The following is a 26,799-nucleotide window of genomic DNA, read 5'->3' as shown; positions in this document are numbered from 1 at the left end:
CTTTGTTGCAGGATATCCTTCAAGGTGATTGTACCCCTTAATGTGGCCTTAAATGCATCCCAGATTACATTAATTGGGGCGGAATATTTATATAAAAAAAGGTACTAATTTTGTTATTTATTTCTGTGCACGACAGTTAATTTGCTAAATTGAGTTTATTAAAATACCATCTTCTTGATGCATTTTCGTTCATGCTCCCAACAGCGATTTCCATTTTGATTAAAGCATGATCCGAAAAAGCATTTAGAATATGATCGTATTGATTAACTAAAAGATTATGTGAGGTCAGAAAAAAGTCTATTCTGGATGCTGAGTCATATTTTGCCGAATAGCATGAGTACCCACACTTATCTGGATTTTTAAGGCGCCAATTGTTTACAATATCTAAATCAGTTTTACAACTTGACAGGGCGATGGAGACTTGAGGTTTATTTTGTTTTCGTTCTATGTTTGTCGAATCAACTAAAAAGGGCTTGAAAAAAGTTAAACTCGCCTCGCCATATAATCTGTCCATGTATGCACGATAAAGCTTGTTTTAGTTGTAGAATAGGGAGTGGATCATCAATGACAGGTGCATAAATTGTGGCCAGTATAAGGTTTAACTGATTTATTTTTCCATGGATAGAAGTCCATCTTCCGCCCGGGTCTGAGTGTGATGCATTAACATGAATTGAACATGCTTACCTAAAAAAATGCCCACAGCCCTCCCAGTTCTTAAAAATTGTACTAGCATTGGATAAACTTCGGAAATGCGTTTCTTGAAAAAAAAATAACATCAGGATTGTGCCCCTTGAGCCAGCTCTGAATTGCATAGGACCTACGCCTATTGTTAAGACCATTAGCACTAAAAGACAGAATTGTTAGTTTATTCCTATTCATCATTTTTATACTTTGTCAGGTGTTTTAAAAGGTATGCCTTAATGCTTTGTGAGTGCCCGAAAAAACACCTAAAAGTGCCTAATGTGCTTAAAGTGACTTGTGCTGTCAAAAACAGAAACCAAAAGTATAATAGAATATTCATCAGTTATCTACGTAGAGTCTGAAAACTTGGGCATCATCTAAAGAATAAAAATACATATCTTATGATACCATATCAAACATACCTCTTTGACCCTAGAGGTATGTTCGATATGGTGCCATAAGATATTGTCTGAGTACTTACTCACTACAGATATGTATTTGTATTCTTTCGACGATACCCATGTTTTCAGACTCTACGTTAGAGGTCCTATAAGGCCACTTCCTGGCAGATGGCAATCTAATGTGCACATTTTGTATTGAGCAGCAGGTCTTAATAGCACCTGTGATATAACGTGCAATATACCATAGATACCTAAAATACCTTATATAAATTACCATGTATCTGACAGCATAACTTCCTAAAGAACAAGTTACTTACCTTCGGTAACACTTTTTCTGGTAGATACAATATCTACCTGTGGATTACTCACCTTGTGAATATCCCCCTTGCGTCAGCAACATTCGGAAATTCTTTTCGTAGCTTCGCGCCGACGTGGACTTGGACGTCATAGAGGCACGGCATCACTCGCGACTCCGCTGACGTCACCGACGCCCATAATAGGCCCACGCTGGCGTGATGACATCAGTTCTGCCCTTTTTTCCGTGCCTTCGAGGCACACGGACGGACCAATGACAGTAGATATATACATAGTATACATAGTATACAATAGCCAAGGTAAAATACACAGTACAAAGTAAATATAAGAAAACATTTGAAATAAAACATTTTCCTTGACCATAAAATATTTACAACACAGATTCTCTGGTATAGAAGAGCGAACAATGGGGAGGCGGGTGGGTCAGTGAGGAATCCACAGGCAGATATTGTATCTACCAGAAAAAGCGTTACCGAAGGTAAGTAACTTGTTCTTCTGATAGATACATCTGCTGTGTGGATTCCTCACCTTGTGAATAGAGTCCCACAGCAGTCCCCACTCCCGGAGGAGGGTGTCCACTCTTCTAGACCAGGAAATCCTGGAGAACAGAGCGTGCAAAGTGACCGTCCCTCCTCACTTCGGAATCCAAGCAGTAATGCTTCGCGAACGTGTAGAGGGAAGACCAAGTTGCCACCCTACAAATGTCCTCTACAGGAACACCTCTAGCCAATGCAGAGGTTGAAGATTTAGCTCTTGTAGAATGAGCCCTTATACCCTCTGGAGTTCCTTACCGGCCAAAGAGTAGCAGATCTTTATACAGAGGACGATCCATCTTGACAAAGTTCTTTTATGGACCGCTCTTCCTCTCTTGCAGCCAGCAAACCCAATGAAGAGCTGGTCATCCAACCGACAGTCTTTAGATCTGTCCAGATAAAAGGACACCGCCCTTTTGGGGTCCAGACGGTGTAGTCTCTCCTCCTCTTTGGAAGGGTGAGGGGGAGGATAAAAGGTAGGGAGGGTAATGGATTGACCAAGGTGGAAAGGAGTCACCACCTTAAGCAGAAAAGCAGCCCTGGTCCTAAGAACCATTCGATCAGCATGAATGGTCAAGAAAGGGGGCTTGGAACTAAGAGCTTGAAGCTCACTAACCCTCCTTGCCGAGGTTATTGCAACGAGGAAAACTGTCTTAAGAGTCAAAAGCCTCATAGGACATTTATGAAGAGGCTCAAAGGGAGCACCCATCAAAAAGGTCAAAACAAGATTTAAGTCCCACTGAGGCACAATAAAAGGAGTAGGAGGGAACTTATTTGTGAGGCCCTTCAAAAACCTTAAAACTACAGGAGATTTAAAAAGAGATGGCTGGTCAGGCAATCAGAGAAAAGCCGACAGCGCTGAAAGATAGCCCTTCACTGTGGCAACAGCAAGACCCTGCTGCGCCAGAGAAAGGGCAAACTGGAGAACATTAGACAAACGGGCTCTCAAAGGGTCTATAGATCTCTCCCCACACCAAGCGACAAATTTTGACCATCTAAGGGAATAGATGGACTTAGTGGAGTCACGCCTGGCTGACAAGATGACATCTACCACGTCAGGCGGGAGAGAAAAAGAAATCAGGTTGCCCCGTTCAATCTCCAGGCATGAAGGTGTAATGTCTGGAGGTGGGGGTGTAGAACCTGCCCATCCATCTGAGAGAGGAGGTCTGCCCTGAGAGGGAGACGGAGAGGCGGGTGAGAGGAAAGGTGGAGAAGATCCGTGTGCCACACCCTTCTTGGCCAATCCGGGGCGACCAATATGACTTGGGCCCGGTCTTGGCGAATCTTCCTCAGAACCCGAGGAATCAAAGGTATGGGAGGAAACGCGTAAAGGAGTTGATTTTCCCAACTCAACTGAAACGCGTCCCCCAAGGCTCCTTGCATCGGATACTGGAGACTGCAGAATGACGGGCAGTGAGCATTCCCGCGAGTGGCAAACAGATCCACATGAGGAGTTCCCCACATCCGAAAGATGTTGAGAACAACCTCTGGATGGAGCCTCCACTCGTGGTCGGCCGAGAACTGACGACTCAGACTGTCTGCTCGCACGTTCAGAACCCCGGCCAGATGATTTGCCATCAGACAAATCTGATGGTCCTGAACCCAAGACCAGAGCCGCAGAGCCTCTCTGCAGAGACACTGCAACCCTACTCCTCTCTGCTTGTTGATGTACCACATCGCAGTCGTGTTGTCCGTCAGGACTTGCACTGACTGACCGCGAAGGGAAGGGAGGAAGGCTTTGAGCGCCAAACGTATCGCCCGCAATTCTAGAAAGTTGATGTGAAGCAACCTTTCCTCTGGAGACCAAAGACCCTTGACCTCCAGATCCCCCAGATGAGCACCCCACCCTAGAGTGGATGCATCCGTTATCACCGTGGCCACCGATGGAGATAGATGGAAAGGCTTCCCTTGTGACAGATTGCCTTCCACGCCCCACCAAGATACATCGCTGCAGCCTCTCTGGAGATCCTCACTGACTCCCTGAGATCCCCTTCGTGTTGAAACCACTGCCTGCTGAGGCACCACTGGAGCGCCCTCATATGCCAGCGTGCATGGTTGACCAGCAGAATGCATGAAGCCATCAGACCGAGCAGACGAAGGACCTTCAGGACTGGAACGACCGCTCCATTGAAAAATAAAGGAATCATTTCCTGTATGTCGCGAATCCTTTGAGGAGGAGGGAATGCAGGACACACAGTAGTGTCCAGTACCGCACCTATGAACAGGTTGCACTGGGAGGGCACCAGGTGAGACTTGGGTACATTTATTGAAAACCCCAAACGGTATAACAACTGAGTTGTATCCTGCAGATGCTGGAGCACTCTCTCCGATGACTCCGCTTTGATCAGCCAGTCATCCAAATAGGGGAATACCGGAATCCCCGACTTCCTGAGATGTGCAGCCACCACCGCCATCACCTTGGTGTAGACTCGAGGCGCAGTAGTAAGACCAAACGGAAGGACCGCAAACTGGTAGTGCTGCGACCCCACCGTAAAACGGAGATACTTTCTGTGCGACTTCAGGATTGGGATGTGGAAATACGCATCCTGCAAGTCGAGCGACACCATCCAGTCTTCTTCCAGCAGCGCTTGAAGAACCTGTGCAAGGGTGAGCATCTTGAATTTCTCCTGTTTCAGATACAGATTCAAGATCCTGAGATCCAGGATTGGACGAAGTCTGCCATCCTTCTTGGGGATCAGGAAATACCAGGAGTAGCATCCCCGACCCATTTCCTGCTCTTCGACCACCTCTATCGCACCCTTTCTTAACAAAGTCTGTACTTCCGACTGCAGAAGCAACAGATGTTCCTCCGTGCAAAACCCTTGGCAAGGAGGGTAATTGGGAGGAAATTCCCCAAAAGGAAGGGCATACCCATTTTCTACGAGATTGAGAACCCAAAGATCTGATATAACCGATTCCCAATCCCGTAGAAAGTAGGTAAGCCGACCCCCCACTGGACCCACATGATCCTGAATGGCGGATCTAGGGCTGCTTTTCTGTGGCTGGGGGGTTGAAGGAGGTGGAGGAGGAAGAGGTTTGACGTCCTCGAAGACGACCCCTTTGCTTTCCTCTGTATGACCTGTACAAGGTGTTCTGCTGCTGCTGCTGCTGTTGTTGCTGCTGCTGACCTTGTCTAAAGTTCCGAAAGGAAGAGCGTCCAAACCCTCTGAACTTTTTGGTCGATGCACCTCTAATTTGAAGGCCCAAAGATCTGGCAGTAGCTCTGCTATCTTTAAACCTTTAAACCTTTCGAGGGCTGTATCTGCTTTCTTGCCAAATAGTCCTTCTCCGTCAAAAGGCAGATCCAAAAGCGCCGCCTGAACATCAGCAGAAAAGTCCGAGGACTTTAGCCAAGCCGATCTTCGTGTAGCAACTGCAGTAGCCATAATCCGAGCCACAGAATCAGCCGTGGCAAGACCGCTCTGAATTACTTGACGCGCCGCTGCTTGGGTGTCAGACAACACCTCCTCGAAATCACTCCTGTTCTCCTCAGGGATCTTAGGAGCCAAAGCACGCATTGAGTCCATAAGTGCTTGCACATACCTCCCCATGAGACAAGTGGCATTCGTAGACTTCAAGGCCATACTAGCAGATGAGAAAGTTTTCTTGGCCACCTGATCTTGTTTTTTAGCCTCCTTGTCCCCAGGAACTTGGGGAAAAGCACTTATAGACTTCTTAGAACACGCAGCCTGAATCACTAGGCTCTCTGGAGAAGGGTGAGATGTTAAGAAAGCAGGGTCCTCTGGAGCTACCCTATATCTTCTAGCCACACTCTTGGATACAGTAGGAGCAGAGAGCGGCTTCTTCCACACCTCCATAATGGGCTCAGTTAAAGCCTCATTAAATGGAAGTAAAGGCTCCACAGCCGAACTCGGAGAGTGAAGAACTTCTGTTAGAAGGTTTGACTTAAATTCAACTGTTGGTAATGTTAAATTTAAAATACCCGCAGCCTTCCTCATTACCACATGATATGGCTGGACATCCTTTGAAGGCGCATCATGTCCTGAGGGCAATTCCCACTCCGGGGAAAAATCCAGGCCACTGGCATCAGCCAGCTCTTCAAAACAATCTTCTCCCAGCTCACCCTCTTCTAAGTCAGGGCGAGAGTCGGCATAACTTTGTTCCTCCAAGAGACGTTGAGCTTCTCTTCTGGACCTCTCCTTTACGCGCCTCCGCATCGGATCCATCAACGACTCTGACGGAGTCGGAACCGACGTCAGTACCGACTTCGATGGCCCAGATGTATGCTCCTGATGTCTACTCGGAGCAGGCAACTTCGGCATTGGAGTCGTCGACTTCGGACGAGTCGGTGACGACCTCGGCGGGGCCGGAAACTGCCACGGCGTCGATGGGGCTGGCATAAACGGCATGAATGGAGCCGGGGCATATGAATGAGGAACCCCCAAATTAAATGCCAGAGGACCCATGGGACCCGAAAGTGCACCAGAGGGGTACCACGCCCTTGAGAACACAACATACATAGCGTTTAAGAACGCTGAAGGGTCTTGGCCCAGTGCTGGAAAAGGTGGTTGAACACCCTCAGGCTGACCTCGAGGTGGGATCGAATACGGTTCAACAAAATGCGCAGATTCTTCAACCTCCACAGGGACTACCTCTTCCTCCTCTCGAGCCGGTGAAGGCGCCGGAGATGGATTGGACTCCGGAGCCGGAGAGGGAACCTTCGACCTCGAAGGCGAAGCCTCACCTTCCTGATCCGGAGTCTCCTGCGGCGGGACTACCTGCCAACGAACCCTCCTGGGCGACCTCGACCTCGAGTCCGACTTCTCACCCGAGTGACGTCGAGACTCATGTCTCCTCTTCCTGTGCTTCTTCCTTGACCTTGAAGCATGGTCCGAAGAAGACTTTGAGGCCGAACCCTCACGAGATCGGGACCTCGACTTCGACCTCGACTTATTCTTCCTCGAGCGAGATCTTGATGTCTTCTTACCCTTGTCGGCCTTAAGTTTTGCCACAAGTAGCTTAGTTTCCCTTTCCCGCAGGGCCTTCGGATTCATCTTATGACATGATGAACATCCATCCACATCGTGATCGGAGCTTAAGCACCAAATACAGTCCTCGTGCGGATCCGTGATGGACATCATTTTTCCGCACTCCCTGCAGGGCTTTAAACCGGTCTTCTTCGACATCCTATCGAAACAAAGAAGCAGGAAACACAGAGAAACGAAACAAAGAAACAGTATAGCTACTGAGATTCCCGAAACCGTTAGTGTCGACGACGCGGAAAAAAGGGAACTGATGTCATCCCGCCGGTGTGGGCCTATTATGGGCGTCGGTGACGTCAGCGAAGTCGCGAACGATGCCGTACCTCTATAACGTCCAAGTCCACGTCGGCGCGAAGCTACGAAAATAATTTCCGAATGTTGCTGACGCAAGGGGGATATTCACACTGGGCCCGATTCACAGAATCAACTTAAGACTAAATCCTAAACTTACTACTATTTGGTATTCACAGAATGCACTTACTAGTTGCGGGATTCACAGAGTGAACTTACTACTTTTGGGATTCACAGAATGAACTTACTACTTTCGGTATTCACAGAATAGATTTAAGACTACTAACTTTAAGTCTGAACTCGGGCCGTAAATTCCAGCCTGGAGGCGGAGCTTCCGGCTTGGGGGCGGAGCTTGCAGCCCGGAGGCGGAGCTTCTGGACCAGAGGTGGAGCTTGCGACTTGGAGGCGGAGCTTCCGGCTCAGAGGTGGGGATTTAGCCGTGGCTGAAATCTCCACCTCTGGGCCGGAAGCTCCGCCTCCAAGCCGCAAGTTCCGCCTCCGGGCCCCAAGCTCCGCCCCCAAGCCTGAAGCTCCGCCTCCGGGCCGGATTTATGGCCCGAGTTCTGACTTAAAGTTAGTATTCTTAATTCTATTCTGTGAATACCGAAAGTAGTAAGTTCATTCTGTGAATCCCGAAAGTAGTAAGTTCACTCTGTGAATCCCGAAAGTAGTAAGTGCATTCTGTGAATACCAAATAGTAGTAAGTTTAGGATTTAGTCTTAAGTTCATTCTGTGAATCGGGCCCAAGGTGAGGAATTCACACGGCAGATGTATCTATAGAAAAGCCACTTCCTAGAAGATGGCCATCCAATGTGCACATTTAACATTAAGCAGTAGATCATAATAGCAGCTAAGATGTAAAGTGCAGGAAAACATAGATACAAAAGATACCCAAAGTGAATTATCCACATAAAGTGTATAGTATGTTTCAGTATCTGAAAAAAATATAGACCGTATATAGACGTTTTCTCTGTAATGATTATACAAATTCTGAAGCAGTAAAACTTTGCCCAAGAACTCTCACAAGAGATCTTGTATCGATTCATTGTATAGTATGAAGCCAGCTTAAGACTACAGTGTCTTTTCTCTTATGCAGCACTCCGATCTTCCAAAAAGGTTTGCGCTTCAGGTATGTCCGTGAAGATAAAGAATTTTCCTTTAGCCGGGACTTTTAATTTGGATTGTTGAACAACTGATGCTTGAGCTCCTTTAGCCTTAAAGGGGTCAATCATTTTGATAAAATCCTTCCTTCTATGTGCTGAGGCTGCGGACATATCAGAAAAGATTCTGAAATGTTGAATCTCAGGAGTAGAGAATGATCTCTTTGCAATTGCTGTTTTTAGAATTATTTCCTTCATTCCGTAGTCTGAAAAGTTCATTACACTTGTACGTGGATATTTGGCATTCAGATATTTCTGTGCAGGAACTGTGGGCTCTGGTGAGATCTCCTTATAGCTCTTGGATTACCTTCTTCAGAAGTGTCTAAGACCACCCCACCATATCAGCATTCTCCATGCATTCTGGAATTACGACCAAACGCAGATTGGATCATCTATTATAATTCTCCAGATGTTGGAGTTTTAGCTCCATCTGGCGTTTATTTTTATTTAGCACATGAAGATCCTTTTGCATAGCTGCAATATTGTCCTCTAGGTCAGAAACACGATTCTCAACTTCTTTAATCTTTTTTGGGATGTTAAATAAGTTCTCCTCAAGCTTGAACAATCTATCATGCAGCTGTGAGATTTCAAGTGCTTGCAAAACTTTAAAGTCTCTTAACTCTTGTAAGATCGTTGTGAGAATACTTTTTATTGATGAAGTTGGTGGGTCTAGATCCAGTTCAGACTTAAATGAGGACTCAGACGCTGGTACATCTAGAATAGTTTGAATGCCATAGAAGATTCACCCTTGAAAGAAAGCCTGATTAGATTGAAGATTCCGGAAGAATATTGAGGAGGGAGAGAGTATGAGCGAGGGATGTGTTCCGGTGCATCAGGGTTCTAGAGACATTTAGTAATTATTATTGTGTCCTAATCCTGTCCTACAGTCTTTGTCGTCTGATCCTTTATCAGGAGAACTTCGCCAGTCCTTTGGCCAGAGGGTTGGGTTTTACCGTTTCACCATTAGGTAACTATTATTCAGTCATAAATTTGCATATCTTTTGCAAATGTATGTTTTATTATGTCTTTTGTGTCTCCATCTATCCACTCTCAATGCATTAAATTGTTGAATGTGTCTGTGAATTGAATGTATTTGATAAATGGAATTTTCTCTCCCATGAAAGTTGACAGAGTTTGCACTGTGAATTTGTACAAATGAACGTTCTCTTCTGACTGAGATTTAGATAAAATTAATTGAATCTTAACCAAGAGTCTGCGGTTATTTCATTAAGATTTGTAAGATAGTTAGATAATTTGTTAATATCACCATCAACTTCTCAACTAATGGTCCATTGACCAAAGGAAGAGAGTTGATCTGTGAAGATTAGTTAGGCATTGACTAATCAAGATCAAAGTGAATATAAAACTTGACACCAAGCAAAACAGTCAGGGAAGATGTATGTGTATGTATGTCCATTAATTGCCTTAAGGTAAATGGCAATAAGACCGAGGTGCTCGTGGTGGGGAGGAGTCCATCTGTCTGGTCGTCGGCGTGGTGGCCCCCATGCCTAGGGGAGTCTCCCGTGCCACGTCAGGAAGTCAAAAACCTAGGTGTCTGGCTCGATGCTGACCTGTCTTTTGGACCCCAAATAGATCGGGTGGCGGGTGTATGTTTCAGCATTTTAAAAACTTTACGGCAGGTTCTTGCTCTCCTTCCTATGTCCGCCCGGAGAACGCTGGTTCATGCCCTCGTCACATCGCGCCTAGACTACGGCAACCTACTGTACCTTGGAGCGACCGCTAAGGCAATAAACCGCCTCCAGGTATTACAGAACGCGGCAGCCCGCCTCGTCTTAAAAATCCCCAAAAGATCGGATTCCAAAGCTGCCCTTCAGACCCTCCATTGGTTGCCAGTGAGAAGCAGAGTGGAATTTAAAGCCCTCTGTACTTGTCACCGCATCCTCGCCAAGAAAGCACCAATACCACTTCAGAACCTAGTCTCTAGGTACGTACCATCACGCGCTCTGCGCTCTTCTCACAGAGGCCTACTAGAAGTCCCTAGGGTTAAAAGGGCCCGAATGGGAGGACGCTCTTTTCGCCACTTGGCAGCAAAGAGTTGGAATGCCCTGCCTCCCAATCTCCGCCTTGATTCTTCCGAATCCAGCTTTTGGAAGAACTTAAAAACACACCTATTCTCAAAATAATCGTGCTTTCTTCTTGCTTCTACTCTGAGTTCCTCCTTAGTTGCAGCGGGGGGACACGCTTCTGCGTAACCAAGCGCTTTACAAGCTTCCCTATATATATATATATATATATATATGTAGGCCCATGAAAAATATTGTTGATTGTAAAATGTTCATCCTGCCCTTTTGGTGTAGGCTGTGGTCAAACTTTACACCAGGTCAGAGCAGGTGTTAATTTCATGCAGCTAATGCACCTTATCGCATGTTTTGTTATCTTCTCGCCTATCTGGCTGGTCGTTGAGAATGTTGCGGAGTGGTGTTGTCGCAGCTTTTTGCACGGGAACGCCTACTCTGCATCTCATTAGCGATAGTGGCGGGGGTCATCTGTGACAATGTTTTTTTGCGGTTGCTATCACGGGTAAACTGGTGATATGGGCTATTATCACCAGCTTGTGAATGGGGAGATAAATTTATCGCAACTTTGGGTGCGATAAAGCGCTGATAGCTCGGCGATAGCTCCTTGAGAATATGCCCCAGAGTTTTCTAGTGGGAATGTGGAATTTAAGGCGAGGGTTGATGTAGGCAGGTCCGAGGTTGTGTAGGGCCCTGAATGTGTGGGTGAGGAGTCTGAAGAGGAATCTCTTCTACACTGGGAGCCAGTGGAGTTTTATGAGGTGGGGGTGATGTGGGTGCAACACGGGGGGGTCTAGGATGAGTCATGCTGAGGTGCTCTCGATGGTCTGGAGTCTTTTGATGAGGTGTGCGTTGATTCCTTAGTAGGGTTCATTTCTGTAGTCAAGTCGACTGTCTGGTACTTTGGGGGAATCGCTCGAAGATCCTGCATAGCATATATTCATACTCCGTAGTCTGAATAATCTGAGTATTCGTAGTCCGACTCATCATTACCCTCAAGTACATAAACCCAGTGCTCAAATAGTGAATCAAGCAATACAGTAATGTATAAGTATGTTAGGTCAAATCTGTAGTAATGGAAGTATTACGTTGATGTTGGCTGCCATTGGCAAGCTTATGACATGGTGAGTTTTGTTCATTTAAAAAGGAATGCTTCAGGAACTCTTGAAAAAACACTGGGTCCTCTGTGGGTGATCACAGTGAAAGGCCACAACTAGTATTGCTCTCTATTTGTTATTGTAGAGTCCTCTTTCTTCTCTGTAGACCAATAGAATGTACATTTCTAAGGGTTACGCAAAACAAAGTCAAGTGTGATCCGCAGGTGTCCCATACAGAAATCAATCAGAATTGAGTTGGTATGATTATCACAGAGGCAACCAAACACACTATCCCTAAATAGGTTTGCTTTATGAGTGGCAAACATTGAGTACAGAGATCAAGGGTGGTACGCTTGCATGCTATTACATACAGGATAAAACTAACAAATAGCCAGTAGCGGTCGGCAGTAGGAGTTACTGCAGGGCGGTGACGTGGGCAGGGGGAGGGGCAGGGTGGGGGGGGTAGTAATGTATGGATTACGTAGTTTTACAGGTAAGTAAGCATTTAAATAAATAAAACGAATTTCGTTGCACGCACTGGATCACATTTGGTGATGCAGTGCGCGCAACGAAATTCGTTTTATTCATTTAAATGTTTACTTAGCTGTTAAACTCCATAATCCATACATTACTACCCCACACCCTGCCCTTCCCCCTGCCCACGTCACCGCCCTGTAGTAACTCCTAATGCCGACCGCTACTGCAAATAGCATTGTACTCCAATGCAGTTATGTGAGTTTGATTGGACGATTGAAAATGGGTTATTTTTCATCAAGATTTTTGGTAAAATTACAGGTGAAAAGATACTGTGCTTGACCCCAACATTAGGTAATAGCAACCGGTCTTATGTTTTTGATGTTACAATTTCCTGTACAAAGGATTATGGCTAAATGGGAATGGGCTAACACAATAGATTTTCCCATCTAAATTGTAGTTAAGGGGACGTAAGACTCTGTCTTTGTTACCCTAATGTGCCTCATTTGTTATTGGAGAGAAAGAGATATCATCTGCACTTATTTCAGTATGTTTTTAGACAAGTTAGGTGTGCTAAAGATTTTTGTGGCTGAACAATCAATTTACTCATGTGTCTCTCAACAAAATAACAGAGGTGGCAGGTGCATTTCTTATGGAACATACAACTGAGACTTCAATGTCACAAACATAATAGAAATTCCACCCCTGCACATGCTTTAACTTCTGCAATGCAACCCCTAACACCTGATGGCAGACATAATTGTCCAATTTAATCTAGAGGAATTTTGAATAATTTCACTTTTGAAGATTGACTATTTTGAGTGCAGTATTTAAATGGTTTGCGGAACTCACATTTTTGCCTCAGTGTTTGTAGTATTAGCAAATCATCTTATTTTCTTTAAATATACTGTGTATGTGATTCACAGAAACCAAACAGTAACTCCTCCATTTACTGGCTTAGGTGGGCGACAGGCTTGTATGACTAATGCATACAAGAGTGCATGTGTTAGGCAGATATGCTCTCTCATTACCTGAAACACAACTATAAAGTGCAGGTAGTCACTTTCCAAGAATACCTATTTACTATTGAGAAAGTTTGTTATTGTACCGTTTTAAGCATTGCGCACCAGCGAGAAGTACAGGACATGAGTGATTACTGGCTTCTGATGGAAGGAAACTAATTCCAATAAAAGGTGGGTAACACAGGTATCACCCAGGTTTTCTAACTGAAACTTGTTGATTGTGGGCACACGTCCTCTGCGGCAAGGATGGGCTGGATGCCAACTCACACAATCTTCTATATGGTCACACCCATAGAGAAGGCCCTTGATCATTTACACACCGTGCAGATTTATAGTTTGGTTGCTCAGCTCCTATTTTCATATCAGTTTTCATGGCATGCAGAAATGATATTGTACTGTTCTCTTTCTTAAGTCTACATTGTTGACAAGTATTGAGTGGTCAGCTGTATTTAAAGCACCAATGTATTTTTAAATGTTAACCATATTCAAAGCCTTGCAGATCATTAACAACACATTTAGCTATAAATGAACAAACTCATATTTTCTTTAAATAGTTCAGGCGGGACTTAGGGGACAACCAACAATGCAACTAGCTATCCTACAGAAAAAAATAAGGAAGGACAGGTCTCTAAGGAGACCTACTTAGTAAAAGCCTAATTCATCTTTAGTTTTTGATATTATCATAAGTGAAGTTCCTTTGTAAGAGCAGACGTTCTTTGAAAAGAGAAAACAGTTTAATACATTCTGTAAGAAAAGAAAAAAGGAAATAGAGCTGACTAAAAGGAGGTAGGAACATTTATTTTTGTAGTCACAGATTCGCAATGTAGAGGGTAATATTGTGGGAGTTATTTACAACAAAAAAAATGAAAACTTACTGAAATGCAAAAGTGCTTCCAAAGAGTTTTTTAGCAGCTCTGAAATTGGATTCTTTGGCTGGTGGACTGCTTAGGAGCAAAAATTGGTGGGGAGTGTGCATAAACTTCAGTTGCTGCAAAATAAACAAAACATGAGGTTACCATGGCCTAGCAATTGATATTGGTCAAAATAGTATTATGATACATGCACCATGTAACAAATTGGGTTACTGGTTGAGAAGGGAGAAAAACTTTTCACGCAGCAACCACAATTCTTCTCAGGATGAAGTCAAGAGCAAATCCAAAATTAACCTATGCTCAACCCTCAAGTAGCATGGCACAGAGCAGTCATGTGTTACTCAGAGACAATGTTCAAAGGCATTTTGCAACACTTCAGCCAGCAACAGAGTGAAAACACACCACAAAGCGACCCCATACTATTTTAGAAAAACAGAGTCATTTAAAAAAAATAAAACAAGATGAAAACTACGAAAATTCAGTCAGTACTACTGGACTACTGGAGATATGCAATTCTATAGATTTTAGTTCAATAATACCAATAAAAAGTCCCAACTGTGGAAACCTGGTCGTGCCTCGACTGGGACAATGTCACAAGTTCAGGCCAACCGCTATAGAGCGAGCCCGGCTACAAGGACCCAGATAGTCCTACTAAACAAAGTACAGAAAATGCTGGTTTGCAGAGAGCTGCCGGGATACTCATCATGGATCCATCGCATAGCTGAAATGATGCAATGGTTCCGAAATGTAGCTAGTTTGCACTGTGAGTCCTGCGTCGATGTTGGGGATTTAATCGATGATGGCTTGTGATACGCAGTTCGGCATCAGGGACGCGTCACACAGTTGAAGCAATCCATCCGTTCAGAGGAGCTGTGATGTGGAGTCCGGCGTTGTCGTCGATGCTGCAGTCAACGAGGCATGTGATATTCTGCACCAAGGATGCATCATGCAGCAGCAGTTCTGAAGAGACTATGCGGGTCTTTGTGACCGGTCCAAACCGCGCAGCAGCAGCAAAGGGTTGCACTGGGTTCAGCATTGGGTTGCACCATGTAGCCAAGTAGATTCTTTGGTTCCGTTTGATCCACAGAGGCTGGCAGAGCACCTTAGACCCACTTCCAAGGGTCCAGGACTGGGGCCCACTTGGAAGAGTTGACTCACAGATGGAAGAGTGCAGGTGCTGGGTTCAAGGGTGTTGGAGCCTTCTGTTCCAGAGGCTCTACTCAGAAGGCCAGCCAACTAGCCCTTAGAGTCACTCTGAGGTCCTGGGTTCAACAGATGAAGGTCCAGTCCTTCCCAGTCAAGCAAGAGGGCAGCATTTCAGCACTGCAAGGAAGGAAAGTGACAGTCCTTCACTAGCACAGTAGTCCTTCTTCCTGACAGAGTATTTTAAGGTCCAAAAGTGTACTGAAGAGGTAGTATCTGAGGTCCGATATTTATATCTGGTGCCCACCCTCTTAAAGGTATGAGAAGCTTTGAGAGATTTCCCTTTGAAATCACTAGGCATTCAACCTTCCCAGTCCTGGCTCCAGACTAACTACAGGGGGTATGCTTTGCGTGGAGGTAGAACACAGCTAGCTCAACTGTAAGTAGGGCTGTGCCCAGCTCCGCCCTCCCATCCTGCCAGTGATGGCCCATCGAGGCACACCTAAACTCTCTATTGTGCATTGGTTTCCAAAAAGAACGGGATGGCCCCACACACCCCTTAGGTGTCATGCTTCATCATTGACCCGCCCGCCAGAGAATGCTCTAGTGGCGGGCGGCCTTTGTTATTAGAGGGACTGTCCAGGAATGTTTGTGAGGAGTGGGGGATCCTGATAGCTAAAAACCCCATACACATACCAGTGTTTTAAAGTCTGTCATTTATTAATGAGTGGTATAGAAATGATTAAAAGCAATTTTTGGACACTTGAGATTATGCGACTTGTGTCCTATCTAGATTAACATGTTTCAGCATGGCAAGGGCCCGCAGATGGGTCTAAGGCTTTCTTCAGGACTAGGATCCTGTATATCCCTTTTTGGTTCCCTGTTACAAGCATAAACACCCAATCAGTGTGTATGCAGACATACTATACCGGTTCCTAATAGCTGGTCGAAGTCAATGATAGGGTCCCTAATTTTGGGACAGATAAACTTCATGGAGGATTGGGAAGAGGGAAGCCTTGTAGTCGCACATTCAACAAAGGTCTCTCCCTGCTGATAGCAACTATTTGTGCGTCTCCGTCCTCCCGCTAGTAGTGTCTTTATTTCTATTCAGTTCGTTTTTGTAAACAACCAAGGACCCGCCTACATAAACCACCATCTGCACTTCCATCGACACCCCAGGAACTTCCACTCACAATACCTTGCCCTTGCTCAGAACCAACGCATTCGCTGCTGCCGTTTCAGAGGGTGCTCCTTCTCCCATCTTACGGCTAAAGCCTGAAACACCGCACCCCCCAATACACCCTTGCAGATTGACTTCATGAAGGGGCACAAGACGTGGCTTTCTGACTGAGACCTTCAGCCAGCACCTGGATACCCTCCCAGGTGACAAGCTGTGGTTTTACCGATAAAATGATAGCACAGTTTGACCCACATATTTTCATTATATTTTCACCCCCATCAGATAGGTCACACAAGAATGCCTTTCTTTTCTTGAAGTAATTCACATCTTTCCTTCCTGCTGTTTACCCCACATTTTAATTTTAGTGTTATTTGCTCTAACAAGACATCCATCTTTATCCATATTTGTAGGGACTTCTCCATCTTGGACCTACTGATAGCTCTTTCTGTTGCAACTCATTCCAACACTCAAAGTTATCATATCCATCTGGCAGTGCTGCTGTTCTGGACTGGTCCTATGTATGGTGCACCAAAGAGCCACTGTTTTCCCCTTTTCCACAATTCCTACTACTTTTTCTCATGTTGATCCATGGCTCCTCCAATGAGTTTATTTTTTATATGACAGGCTCTGATCTTCCCTTGCTTTCTAAACATTTGTTTAAATTAGTCCAAGTTATCTATCCTCCCGATTTATATAAATATGCAACTAAAAACATCAAAAACAAGATTTTGAGAGAATTCATTGAAACGCCAACAGCAGGTCAATATCACTGTGCCAGAAAGGGGAACGTCAAAACAGACCTATTTCTTTTAACACTCAAACTGCCCATTGGGTAGAAACCCATTATCAGGTTCTGAATATCTATTATACACCCTAAGGACAAAAGCTATTAGGTCTCCACCTCTCTCTCCTGAGAGATTAAGCTATCTATCAAGCTTCACAGAGTTACGCCTGGGTTCTCTCCCCAACAGTTTACACTTACTAACTATACTCCTCAACCATCTCGTGTCTCTTGAACAACCCCTTGTACTTCAGACCAAACAGGTAACATGAGGCCACTAATCTGGTCTCTACATCTTCAAGCACCCTTGTGTTCACTCCATCTACATAGTTCTCATTCAAGCTACTTTTCTCTCCCTTTACCTAATTTGGCTCTGCTGACCCCCTCCCCAGTTTCCTCCTGGACAGAACTTATCTCAATCCCTCAAATTGAAGTCGCACTCCCCCTGTCCTTTCCACATTTTTCTCTCTACCTACACCCTAATATCATCCCTCTCAAATATTTTGCAAGAAACATGTCTACTTCTTCTAATTTTAAGGATTCTCGAACGCACATGTGCCTTAAGGTGAATCCCCCATTTGCTACTCCACAGCTCAAACCTCAATTAAATGGAGAGCCTGGACTACTACATCCAGGGACTCTACTACTGTAATCCCATCTATCTTACTAAGGCACGACTAGACCTCAAACCTAACTGGCTAAATCAAATGTCTTTTAACAGATTATCAAACAAAGTGGTCTTCAGTGAAAGACATTAATGGGTGAGCTAGGCTATTTAAGAACATCCATGTAACTTGCCCCATAAAAGCCAGGTCTGCTCACGACAGGCACCTACAAGTACTTGTTGAAAGTTGTAATTGTAAACATTTTAACCCTTACCTTGACCCAGAAAACAATCCTATCAAGGAGACTGCATTATTTTTGGACACCAAGAATATAAACATTAACATACTTGAAAGTAGGGTGCAGGAAAATCTTCCTCGTATTGGAAATAGTCGTGACTTTAACTACAATTGTGTAAAAGTCAATCTTGAGGACTAAACACGTCTGAAAAGAAAGAAGAATAGACCGAAGACTTCTGCCCCCTGTTTCCATAAAACATATAAGGAAAAAGTATCTGAGAAGAATAAAGAATAATTGGAGTCAACCACCACTCTCCTTGTAATCAGACTTAAATTAGGACAGCAAGAAGATGCTATAAAATAATCACATCTGCACGCAAAGTCCGAACATATCAAATCAATTTTGGGCACCTCCAACAATCATGGAAACATATGTTAAAAGTAGCTGAAAATCCCAGTAACATAAAATCCAATTTCCACAAATCCAAAAGTGAAGATTATGTAATGTTCTTTGCTGAGACTGTAAGTCCCATCAAACACTCACTTCTTCCAATCCATCACCCTCGAGTCAATCACAAGTTGCAATGTCAAGATCAGATGACTGAGTGCCTGGTATGCATGCTGGTGGTATGTATATTCTTGCAACGGAGTATATACCGCCAAAAGAATGGTCCATTTGCCACATTTATATGTGGGCGGACCCTTGGTCTGGCTATGGGGGTGACTACTCTGTCACCACTCTACCGAAACCTCTCCGACTGAGTCAGGGTCGCTGAAAAACTAGCCAGGTGTCCGCCCACCCAATCAGGATGGGGGGGGGGAATATAGCCATTCTATTTTTACTGTCCACCACCACCAGGCAAACACTGGAGGTGAATGACAGTAACATGCAAATAATGCTCCGGCCGCAATGGGAGATGAGTTCTATGGAGATGGGAGCATTGCTTTCTTTTTTTCTAAAAGAAATACAAGTTTGGGCAATTTCTTTTGAAATGAAAACTGTTTGGTGCAGGGTTATGTCATGCTGACACAACCCTTCACCGAACAACCATTCTTTCCAATGCCTTATAAATGTCCCCATGCTTGGCAGTCATTTATAAATTTGGTGGGTGGGGTGCCTCCACCAAGGGGACAGATCATTTACTCTGCCCCCATGGAAGAACGACTGGCCATTTGCCACTACTTAAATTAGGCCCTCGACCTATTTCATTAAAATCTTGGAGAATTAGTTATTCAGAATTATAGTCAAAGTATAACTCCCACATCACTCTATTTACATATTGTTTGGAAATATTGACTATTCTGTTAAGTTTGTCACTTGCGCAAGTATATGGTCCCTGACTGTCTGAAAATTGGAGGAGTCACCTATTTTGAAGAAAACATCAGCAAATACTAATGTTCTGAACAATTTTACCTCATAGCAGGCCGACCTTTCTGAGAAAGCTGATAGAATTCTCTGTAGGCTTACAATTATCTTATCAGATCCAATTTAGCAATTCCCTAGACAATTTTCAATATGGATTCAACTATGGCAGTAGCACAGAAATAGTTATTCTACAAACTGCTGAACCACTCAATTTTTTCGACTGGAAACTCATGCCTACTTGTGCTTCTACACCTGTTGATTGCTTTCAAAACTGTTAATCTTATCCCTCTGACCAACATTCTGAAATAATGAATGAGCCTTGAAGATGTGATTCACCTTTTATTTGTCAAACACAGTTTGCCTCTAGGAAACATGTTCAACCATAAACACTTACTAGACACTAATGATACGCGTTATCAAATGCTCATCTCCTCTCTAGGCTCGGATGTTCAACTTTGTAGGATTCACTTTCCCCTATCTTGAGGGCTCAGCTGATAAGCTCTGCCAGAATCTCTTACATACAATCTCTTCCACTTTCCCTGGCACCCTGTATGGTACGGTCTACAGCACGAGGGGGCAGTTACGCTTGTGAAAGGCTTACTATACACCAGTAGTAATCACCCATTATCTGACTGCTGCTTTCTCTAGGAATCTGTTATTTGGTTGTTGATGAATGCACACAGTTGTGAAAGAATGTGATAATGTAGATTGATGATTCTGCCATGACCCAATGAAGTAGCTCAAGGCCACTGTGCCCGTTTGCTTTGTGTAGTTGTAGATAGTAAGTTAACTAAGAACTAGTATTTCAGTCATACTGATTAAATTACAAAGTTACGCCTGAAGGGGCTTTTGATACTGCAGCCTTTACATCTGTAACACTGTTATCTGGTTCACTATATTTTCAGACAATTGGCTTATAAACCCCTTTTGGACTGAGGAAACTAGTGAGGGGCTGCTAGGAATCACACAAATGTCAAGCAACTTTGAAGTTTATGAGGATAACCTGAAAATCTTACATAAAAGTGATAATGTCAATTTCTTCATTGAGATCTAACTGCTAACACTACACCTCACTTTGTAAATGTTGTTACAGACTTGGTTCAGGATCAAAGTCAAGGTAACTTCTAAATTTCTGAGGAGAAACATGTGTCTTTATATGCTCTAACTCATTGTAAAAGTCATATTTTTTCAATGGATGACCAGCATCCCTCCACTGAAGCTGTCAGAACCTTGGACTGCAGTGAATGAGGGACTATATTTTATCCCTCCCTCTCCTTCTCCTAGATCCCCCATCCCTGGCTCATAGTCCTTTAATTTACAAACTACCCCGTGCCCAATTACCACACTCAGTCTGCCTGCTGCTAATACAGAAGCAGACAACCACATTTAAATGTTTTTTCAGCCATTTCAAAATGGCCATATTGGAATGCTTCTTCTTAAGCTTTATGGAAAAGCAATTTATGATGGCTGCCATATATGCACACGCATGCCCCTGTATAACAAGTGAACCTGTTTGCTTTGCCAAAGCTTGTTAATTTTTGTCACAATTACAAAGCTGAATTTTGAAATACTAATTTGTTCTGCTAGTCCAGTCCATTTCCAAGTCCTCAGATAACAGGCTGTTTTTATTAAAAATGATTGTCCATTTAGCTCCACTGAAACCCTCACTGTAAAGGCTTTAAACGCTAGCATGGATACTGCTTATAAGCTGGCACTCGGGGGTAAATATTACATAGATTTCTCCATATCACCGCTCAGCTGGTCGACCACTCTTAACCATTCCTACCCACACCTGTCACTTGTCTTTCTGTCCTGAGCCTCCTTGTATCCTCAACTCAGCAATCTTCCATTTACCACTGTAAAACTTACCCTTTATACTGCAATTTAGCTCCACTACCCTTCTCGCCCATTTCTGCACTACTCTGAAACACCCAGAGAGTACATAGCTCCATTGCTTTGTAGCTATGTTTGTGCCACCTTAGGCGCTTACATATATACATCCTGGTGTGTCATACTCTACAATATCAATTCACAATTGTTGTTATCATCTATACATATTTTTAAAATGACAATAAAAAACTTACCCTGTTGACTGTCAATTTCACTATATGAGACCGGTTACTTGAAATTACCCTTAACACAAGAAAATATTACAAAGGTTATTAAATTCTCATTCACAAATTATATAAGACTACCAGTACCCAACAAATATAATCTGTAATTTAGAAAGGTGAACAGATATGTGATGGTACATCTATAAGTCTACAAAAACATCTTGCTTTCAGGTGAAGTCAAACTGAATTGCAAACCAACCAGGTGCCTCTGAATGCCAGGACAAGACCAATACAAGGCATGCAATGATAAACAGGAACTACTTTCAAATCCTCCCTGTGAAGGAATAAATACCTGTCTTTGAATGAGAACACTGTAATATTGAACAAGTGGCAGTCCATGAAAAGCCAGTCAATATTATAGCAGCAAAATACAATGGTATGCTGTGAAGTGAAGGTCGTATCTCAGTTAGGATGTATGTCATCACAACGCATGCTTTTACTACGCATGTTTTTACAACGCAGGTTTTACAACGCAAGTCGTTACAACGACTTGCGTGGGGGGGCACTGTATAGTGGAATAGTTTAATTTACTATTCCAACTCCAGTCCCCGTGGATAGTAGGGAAGGTTTTGGATAGTAAATTAAACTATTCCCTATTCTACAGCGCCCTCCAGCGCAAGTCGTTGTAAATCCTGCGTTGTAATGGTAGTGCATCGTAAAAGTTGCGTTGTGATGGATGTTTCCCCTCAGTTATGGACACATGCAGTCCAGGTGTAAATTCCTTTTTTATCTCGAGGCAGAAATTTTATAGGAGAGACATACAACCTCATCTACCATTTAGTGAGATGGAGGTAATGTTTCTACACTTTTGGATGTGAAAGAGTTGACTTGATTCTCAATAAGTTAGTTTGCTCTAGAAAGAACATAAAACAGTGTTGCACCCTCTTCAGCAGTGGTAAAGTGAAATAATGGGAGAATTTACATTTTTCCTTGTTGAAATAAATTGCAGAATTTATTTGCTGGACAAATTGTCTTACGAGATACCTGTACTATAACACACGGATGCCTGATGGTGCTACCTGTCTGATGTAGTAGTTTTATGATCACAAGTATTCATTCACACCACACTCCTTTTACCTCCTGCCACTAGCTTGAAGGTAAGAAGTGATTAGGGTTTCTGCAACCAACAGACGCATAAAGAAGTTGATGAAATATTGATGGGGACGACATACATTTTGTTAAAGTCTCTTACCAGACATACAAATAAATAACTTGCTTGTATTTTTAGCAGATTGCTATGAGCTGCATATTTGTATCTACTGCAGATCACAGAGTAATACTTAGAGAGATAAGCCTTGCCCAGGGCCCGTGCAAATGTGACTTCCTGTGCAGCCCAAGAATTATACCCCCATCTTTTGTACCCACAACATGCTTGATATAAAGCCCTTGATACCGTTCACATACTAATCTGATTTTAAAGATGGAAAAGCAGTTCTGTTAGTAATATTCTAATTTTGTATTAATACTTGATAATATTGCTAGATGTAATATGTACATTTTAAAGAAGTAATATAAGACCAAATTATTGAAAATCCCTTTACTGGAAAAATGAATTTGACCAAAAATACTAGGGGAAAATCCAATAAACAATTAAAAAACATGCAGGTAGAGAAGGGATGCAATGAAAAATATATATGGAAAAGTGAATGAAAACATATAAAAAGCTATTTTGAAAAAGAAGTAATTATGTCAAATTTTAAATAACTGTTTAGCTGAAACAGTTCTCAGAGTTGGCATTCTATGAATTTGTTTTTCTACACACTTGTGCAAATAATTCCAGATTGCTTATGTGGTATAATCATATGATCTTAAGAGCAATAGTAAGGATGAACCTTTCCATTTTTATCAGCCCTGCTTTAAATGTAAAGGGTACTGAAGACGTTTGTTGAGTCTATAGCATGCCTCTCCACAGGAAGATATGAAAAGCAACAAAAAAATTAACAAAACAGAAGCTTGATTTTTAAAAAATTTGACATCATCTGACTTTGTATGTATCTGAATGTAGATCATTATTGAATAGGTTATTGTCAGTGATTTTCAGGTACATTGGCCCAAAGAAGGCATCTACGTTGTGATATTCCTATCAACTGGTGTGATTGCAAATGAGCATCCATCAATTTGCATCTATACCTAATCTCTCCAAAGTATGCTGTGGGGATCAATGTGTAGATTTCTCCTATGGAACTTAATCTAAGATTTCATTTGAATGCCCTTCCATTTAAAGCAGGGGAGCCTGTAGATATGACTCTGCTGTCAGACCGGTGTTCATACACTTGGGGATACTGACCCTGAAATGTGTCCAACTTAACCAAGCCAAATGGGTTAGTCTCCTACAGTTAATTTCTACAAGATCTATCTAACCTCCACAAACCTCCCAGTGTTTTTGGCCTTCAGCTAAGAAGGTGTGATTAGGTATTTTTACCCAGTTGTAGTGGGCTTCAGACATAGTAAAACATCCTTTACGACAATTATTTTTTCACTAGTAATGCAGAGAGACCAGTGCATAAAAATAAGTCTGCCATGTTTCTTTCTACAGCTTGCATCCAGCTGTTTCTTTGCTGTGTCAGAAAGCTTTCTCTCATTATACCCCATAAGTCCTGCATAAATAATGGAATTACAATTAATTCCTCTAGTTTCTTTCTTCAGAGTGACCCTCTCCTTACCTACCGATCTCTGGATGTCTTCTATCGGGGAGTTTAACATCCTCTCAGTCTTACACCTGTCTCCCTTAATCTTGCTTTTTTATAATTCTGCCAATAGCTCTCACCTCATTTTATAGATAGAGAGGCCCTATACACTCCATACAGCAGGTCACATTCTATTTAAAAAGAGTAGTGAAAAACTCTTAAATCTGACTTCACTACTGGAAAGCCTACTCCTGCCTTAGGATAACACTAGGTTACCATATCACATTTAATAAATGATAATCTTTGTTTGAGAATAGGTAGAAATGTCATGTGTGGTGCCCAAGTAAATGTATTTTTTTGTAGTCCTCATATCACCGTAGCGTCTGCAAATCTCTAACTGCTCTATCTGTGCCTCTCGCAGTCTGCTGCATTCGCTCTTGGCTCTATCACTCTCGATTCCAGGTGGGGCCTTCACCACAGATAGCGTCTCGGTGAAATCATAGGTACTCCATATTGGATGATTGAATAAAATAATATCGATTTGGAAGTCTGCCAATTCTATACCATCTGATTGCATATTTAAATCTAGATGATATTGAGGACTTATTTTTTTATCTTTTTTTCCCCTGCTCCCCACCCTGTGTCTTCCCTCACCCCTCACCCCTTTTCCCATCACCCCTCACCTCTCCCTGGGCAACCATCCCACTACTGATAGGCATGGATGCCTAATGAGCTCCCAGGAGGCGAGATCAATTTTAAACACACTAATCCAACTCCCCCCAATGTCTTCCCCCCACCTCCATTTAATAGAGATCAAGAAACCACTCCTTTTTTTAATAATATCAATTAACCCATCCACTTTTTCTACCGAGCGATAGTTGTAGAAACGGTTGTTCCACATTATCCGAAGCATAGCCAGAAATTTCAATTGTGCTTCTGCTCCAAGTTTATTCAACTCCTCTATCCTCTTACTCAGTTCCTACCGCCTTTGATCAGTAGCTCAGGAGACATCAGATCTGATGGTGAATGAGTATGAACCAACTTGAAAGTGGTCATGCCTCAGAGCTTCGCTAGAAACTGTCTCCTTCACTGAATAGGAGAGAAAATGTATTTTCCTTGGTTTCTGCCTTTGGAGGCTCCTTTTGAACGGATCTCTATGCACCCTGAATCTCAGTGTCAAGGCTGATATCAGGCCTATCCTTCAAAGCTGTAACTCGTAGCAGGGATATCATGAAGGCCCTGATATCAGATCCCTCAGCGGCCTCTGGAACATTCAAGAGCCTAAGATTATTCCTACGAGAGTGATTTACAAGTCTCCAGATCTTCCTTTAACCCCTGGTTTGGTTTCAGTAGAAAACTTATTATATCGGTAGTGTTCTTTGCTATATCCTGTCTCATAGTAGCCACTTCTACTTCCAACACATCTGTCCAAGAAGCCAGCTCCTTAAGTTTTTTGGGCCAGGACCACACAGCAGGCTTGAATGTCTGCCTGGTTTATCTCAGTGATCTTAAATCGATTCCTAATCTCTTCTTTTAAGCCCAGAAAACTAGAGGCCATTGACTACTCATGCAACTGCCACTTTGCTACACTCCCGGACTCTGCTCCCTGCAGGGGAGGCCTCTCACCAGAACAGGCACAACTATATTTGCAAGGGAGTTAAATCGGTTAGAGATGGGAACCTGAACTTGTACCTGGGCAAAATTATTTGAATCTACAGTAGACTCTTTATTTGTATCTGGAGTCGTTCCACTCTGTGCTGCTTGTTCCCACATCTTTAGCAATCTCAGCAGCCCCATCCATAGTTTCACAATTGTCCGGCTCTTGTGGCGGTGAGAGTTGACTTCTTCCTGAAGTTCCCAGCGGGGGAGCCGCGCTGGGAGAGTGAGGCGAGAATGCTGTGTCACTGCAGAGCAGCCGGCGCACTGTTCTTTGTGGCTGCCACTGCAATGTGAGCACAGAGAGGGATGTCAACCGCCCCTAGAGTATCTCCTGGTGCAATTTGGAGAAATAAGGGAAGTAATACTCCCATGTGAGGTAGGAACGCTATATTGTACAGTGAATGGTGTGTTACCTGTGCAAAAGCATGTGGATTTCCCTGGGGCAGTTGAACTAAAAAGCTTCTTGGCTTTGTGCCCTCTGCCCATGGAGGAGGGAAGTCAACATCTTAAAAATGACAGGAAGGTATTGGACAAAGTTTCTAGATACACTCTCCGTACGTGAGCAATAACCGCAGTAGTGGGTGCGTGTCCAGGCCCTTTTGTGGTAATTACCACTGTTGCTGATATTGCAATGGGGCAAAACGTTATAACCAGGCGAGCAACTGTGGAAAGGGCCTTGCTACAAAAAGCCGGAAAATTTGCAAAAACAACAAAACTACCTATAAAAAGCCCTTGGGATATCGGGAAACGTGCAATATCCACTCAGGTTAAGATTACCCCCTCTCCCAAGTCATTTTATAGAGTTTTCGCCTCCCCCGGGCCTCAGAGTGAAGGCAGAGAGGCTAATTTGGATGGAAGAGATTAGCATTTGAAACGGCTGCCAAGTACAATAACGCTTCTCAAGCATTACAATGTGGCTTTGTGCAGCACAGACCTAACATAACGCCTCAGTTATTCATGTTAAAAACCTTCTGCTACGCAGATAATCATGCTAAATAACATGATTTTTTTTAATTCATGCCTCAATAAAGGGCAATAGGGGTTCAGAAGTGGAAGCCCCAGGCTGGAGCACTTCGGTCAGATGAGTCCTGACTTGCACGGAGGGTAGCTCCAGTCCTAGGACCTCAGCTGCCCTCTTAACCACCCTGGCATAGGACGCCCCCTCCTTCATAGCCGCTGTAGGTGGCGAGAGCATGCCAGAG

General features: G+C 43.5%; 1 protein-coding gene across 1 annotated transcript in view; it reads right to left on the bottom strand.

Moving 5' to 3' along the window:
* Positions 1 to 26,799, bottom strand: part of PARP8 (poly(ADP-ribose) polymerase family member 8) — a 759,201-nt gene that overhangs the window by 105,920 nt on the left and 626,482 nt on the right. The window contains exons 19-20 of the mRNA XM_078675052.1: positions 21,282 to 21,330; positions 13,889 to 14,001 (exon numbers count right to left, since the gene is read on the bottom strand). Coding sequence (XP_078531178.1) covers positions 13,889 to 14,001; positions 21,282 to 21,330 — 162 coding nt within the window. The remainder of the gene's footprint in view (positions 1 to 13,888; positions 14,002 to 21,281; positions 21,331 to 26,799) is intronic.

Source organism: Lissotriton helveticus, chromosome 2_1 (genome assembly GCF_964261635.1).
Source record: "Lissotriton helveticus chromosome 2_1, aLisHel1.1, whole genome shotgun sequence".
Classification (NCBI taxonomy): domain Eukaryota; kingdom Metazoa; phylum Chordata; class Amphibia; order Caudata; family Salamandridae; genus Lissotriton; species Lissotriton helveticus.
Note: the sequence above shows the minus strand (reverse complement) of the source record. Positions and strands in the feature narration are given on the sequence as shown.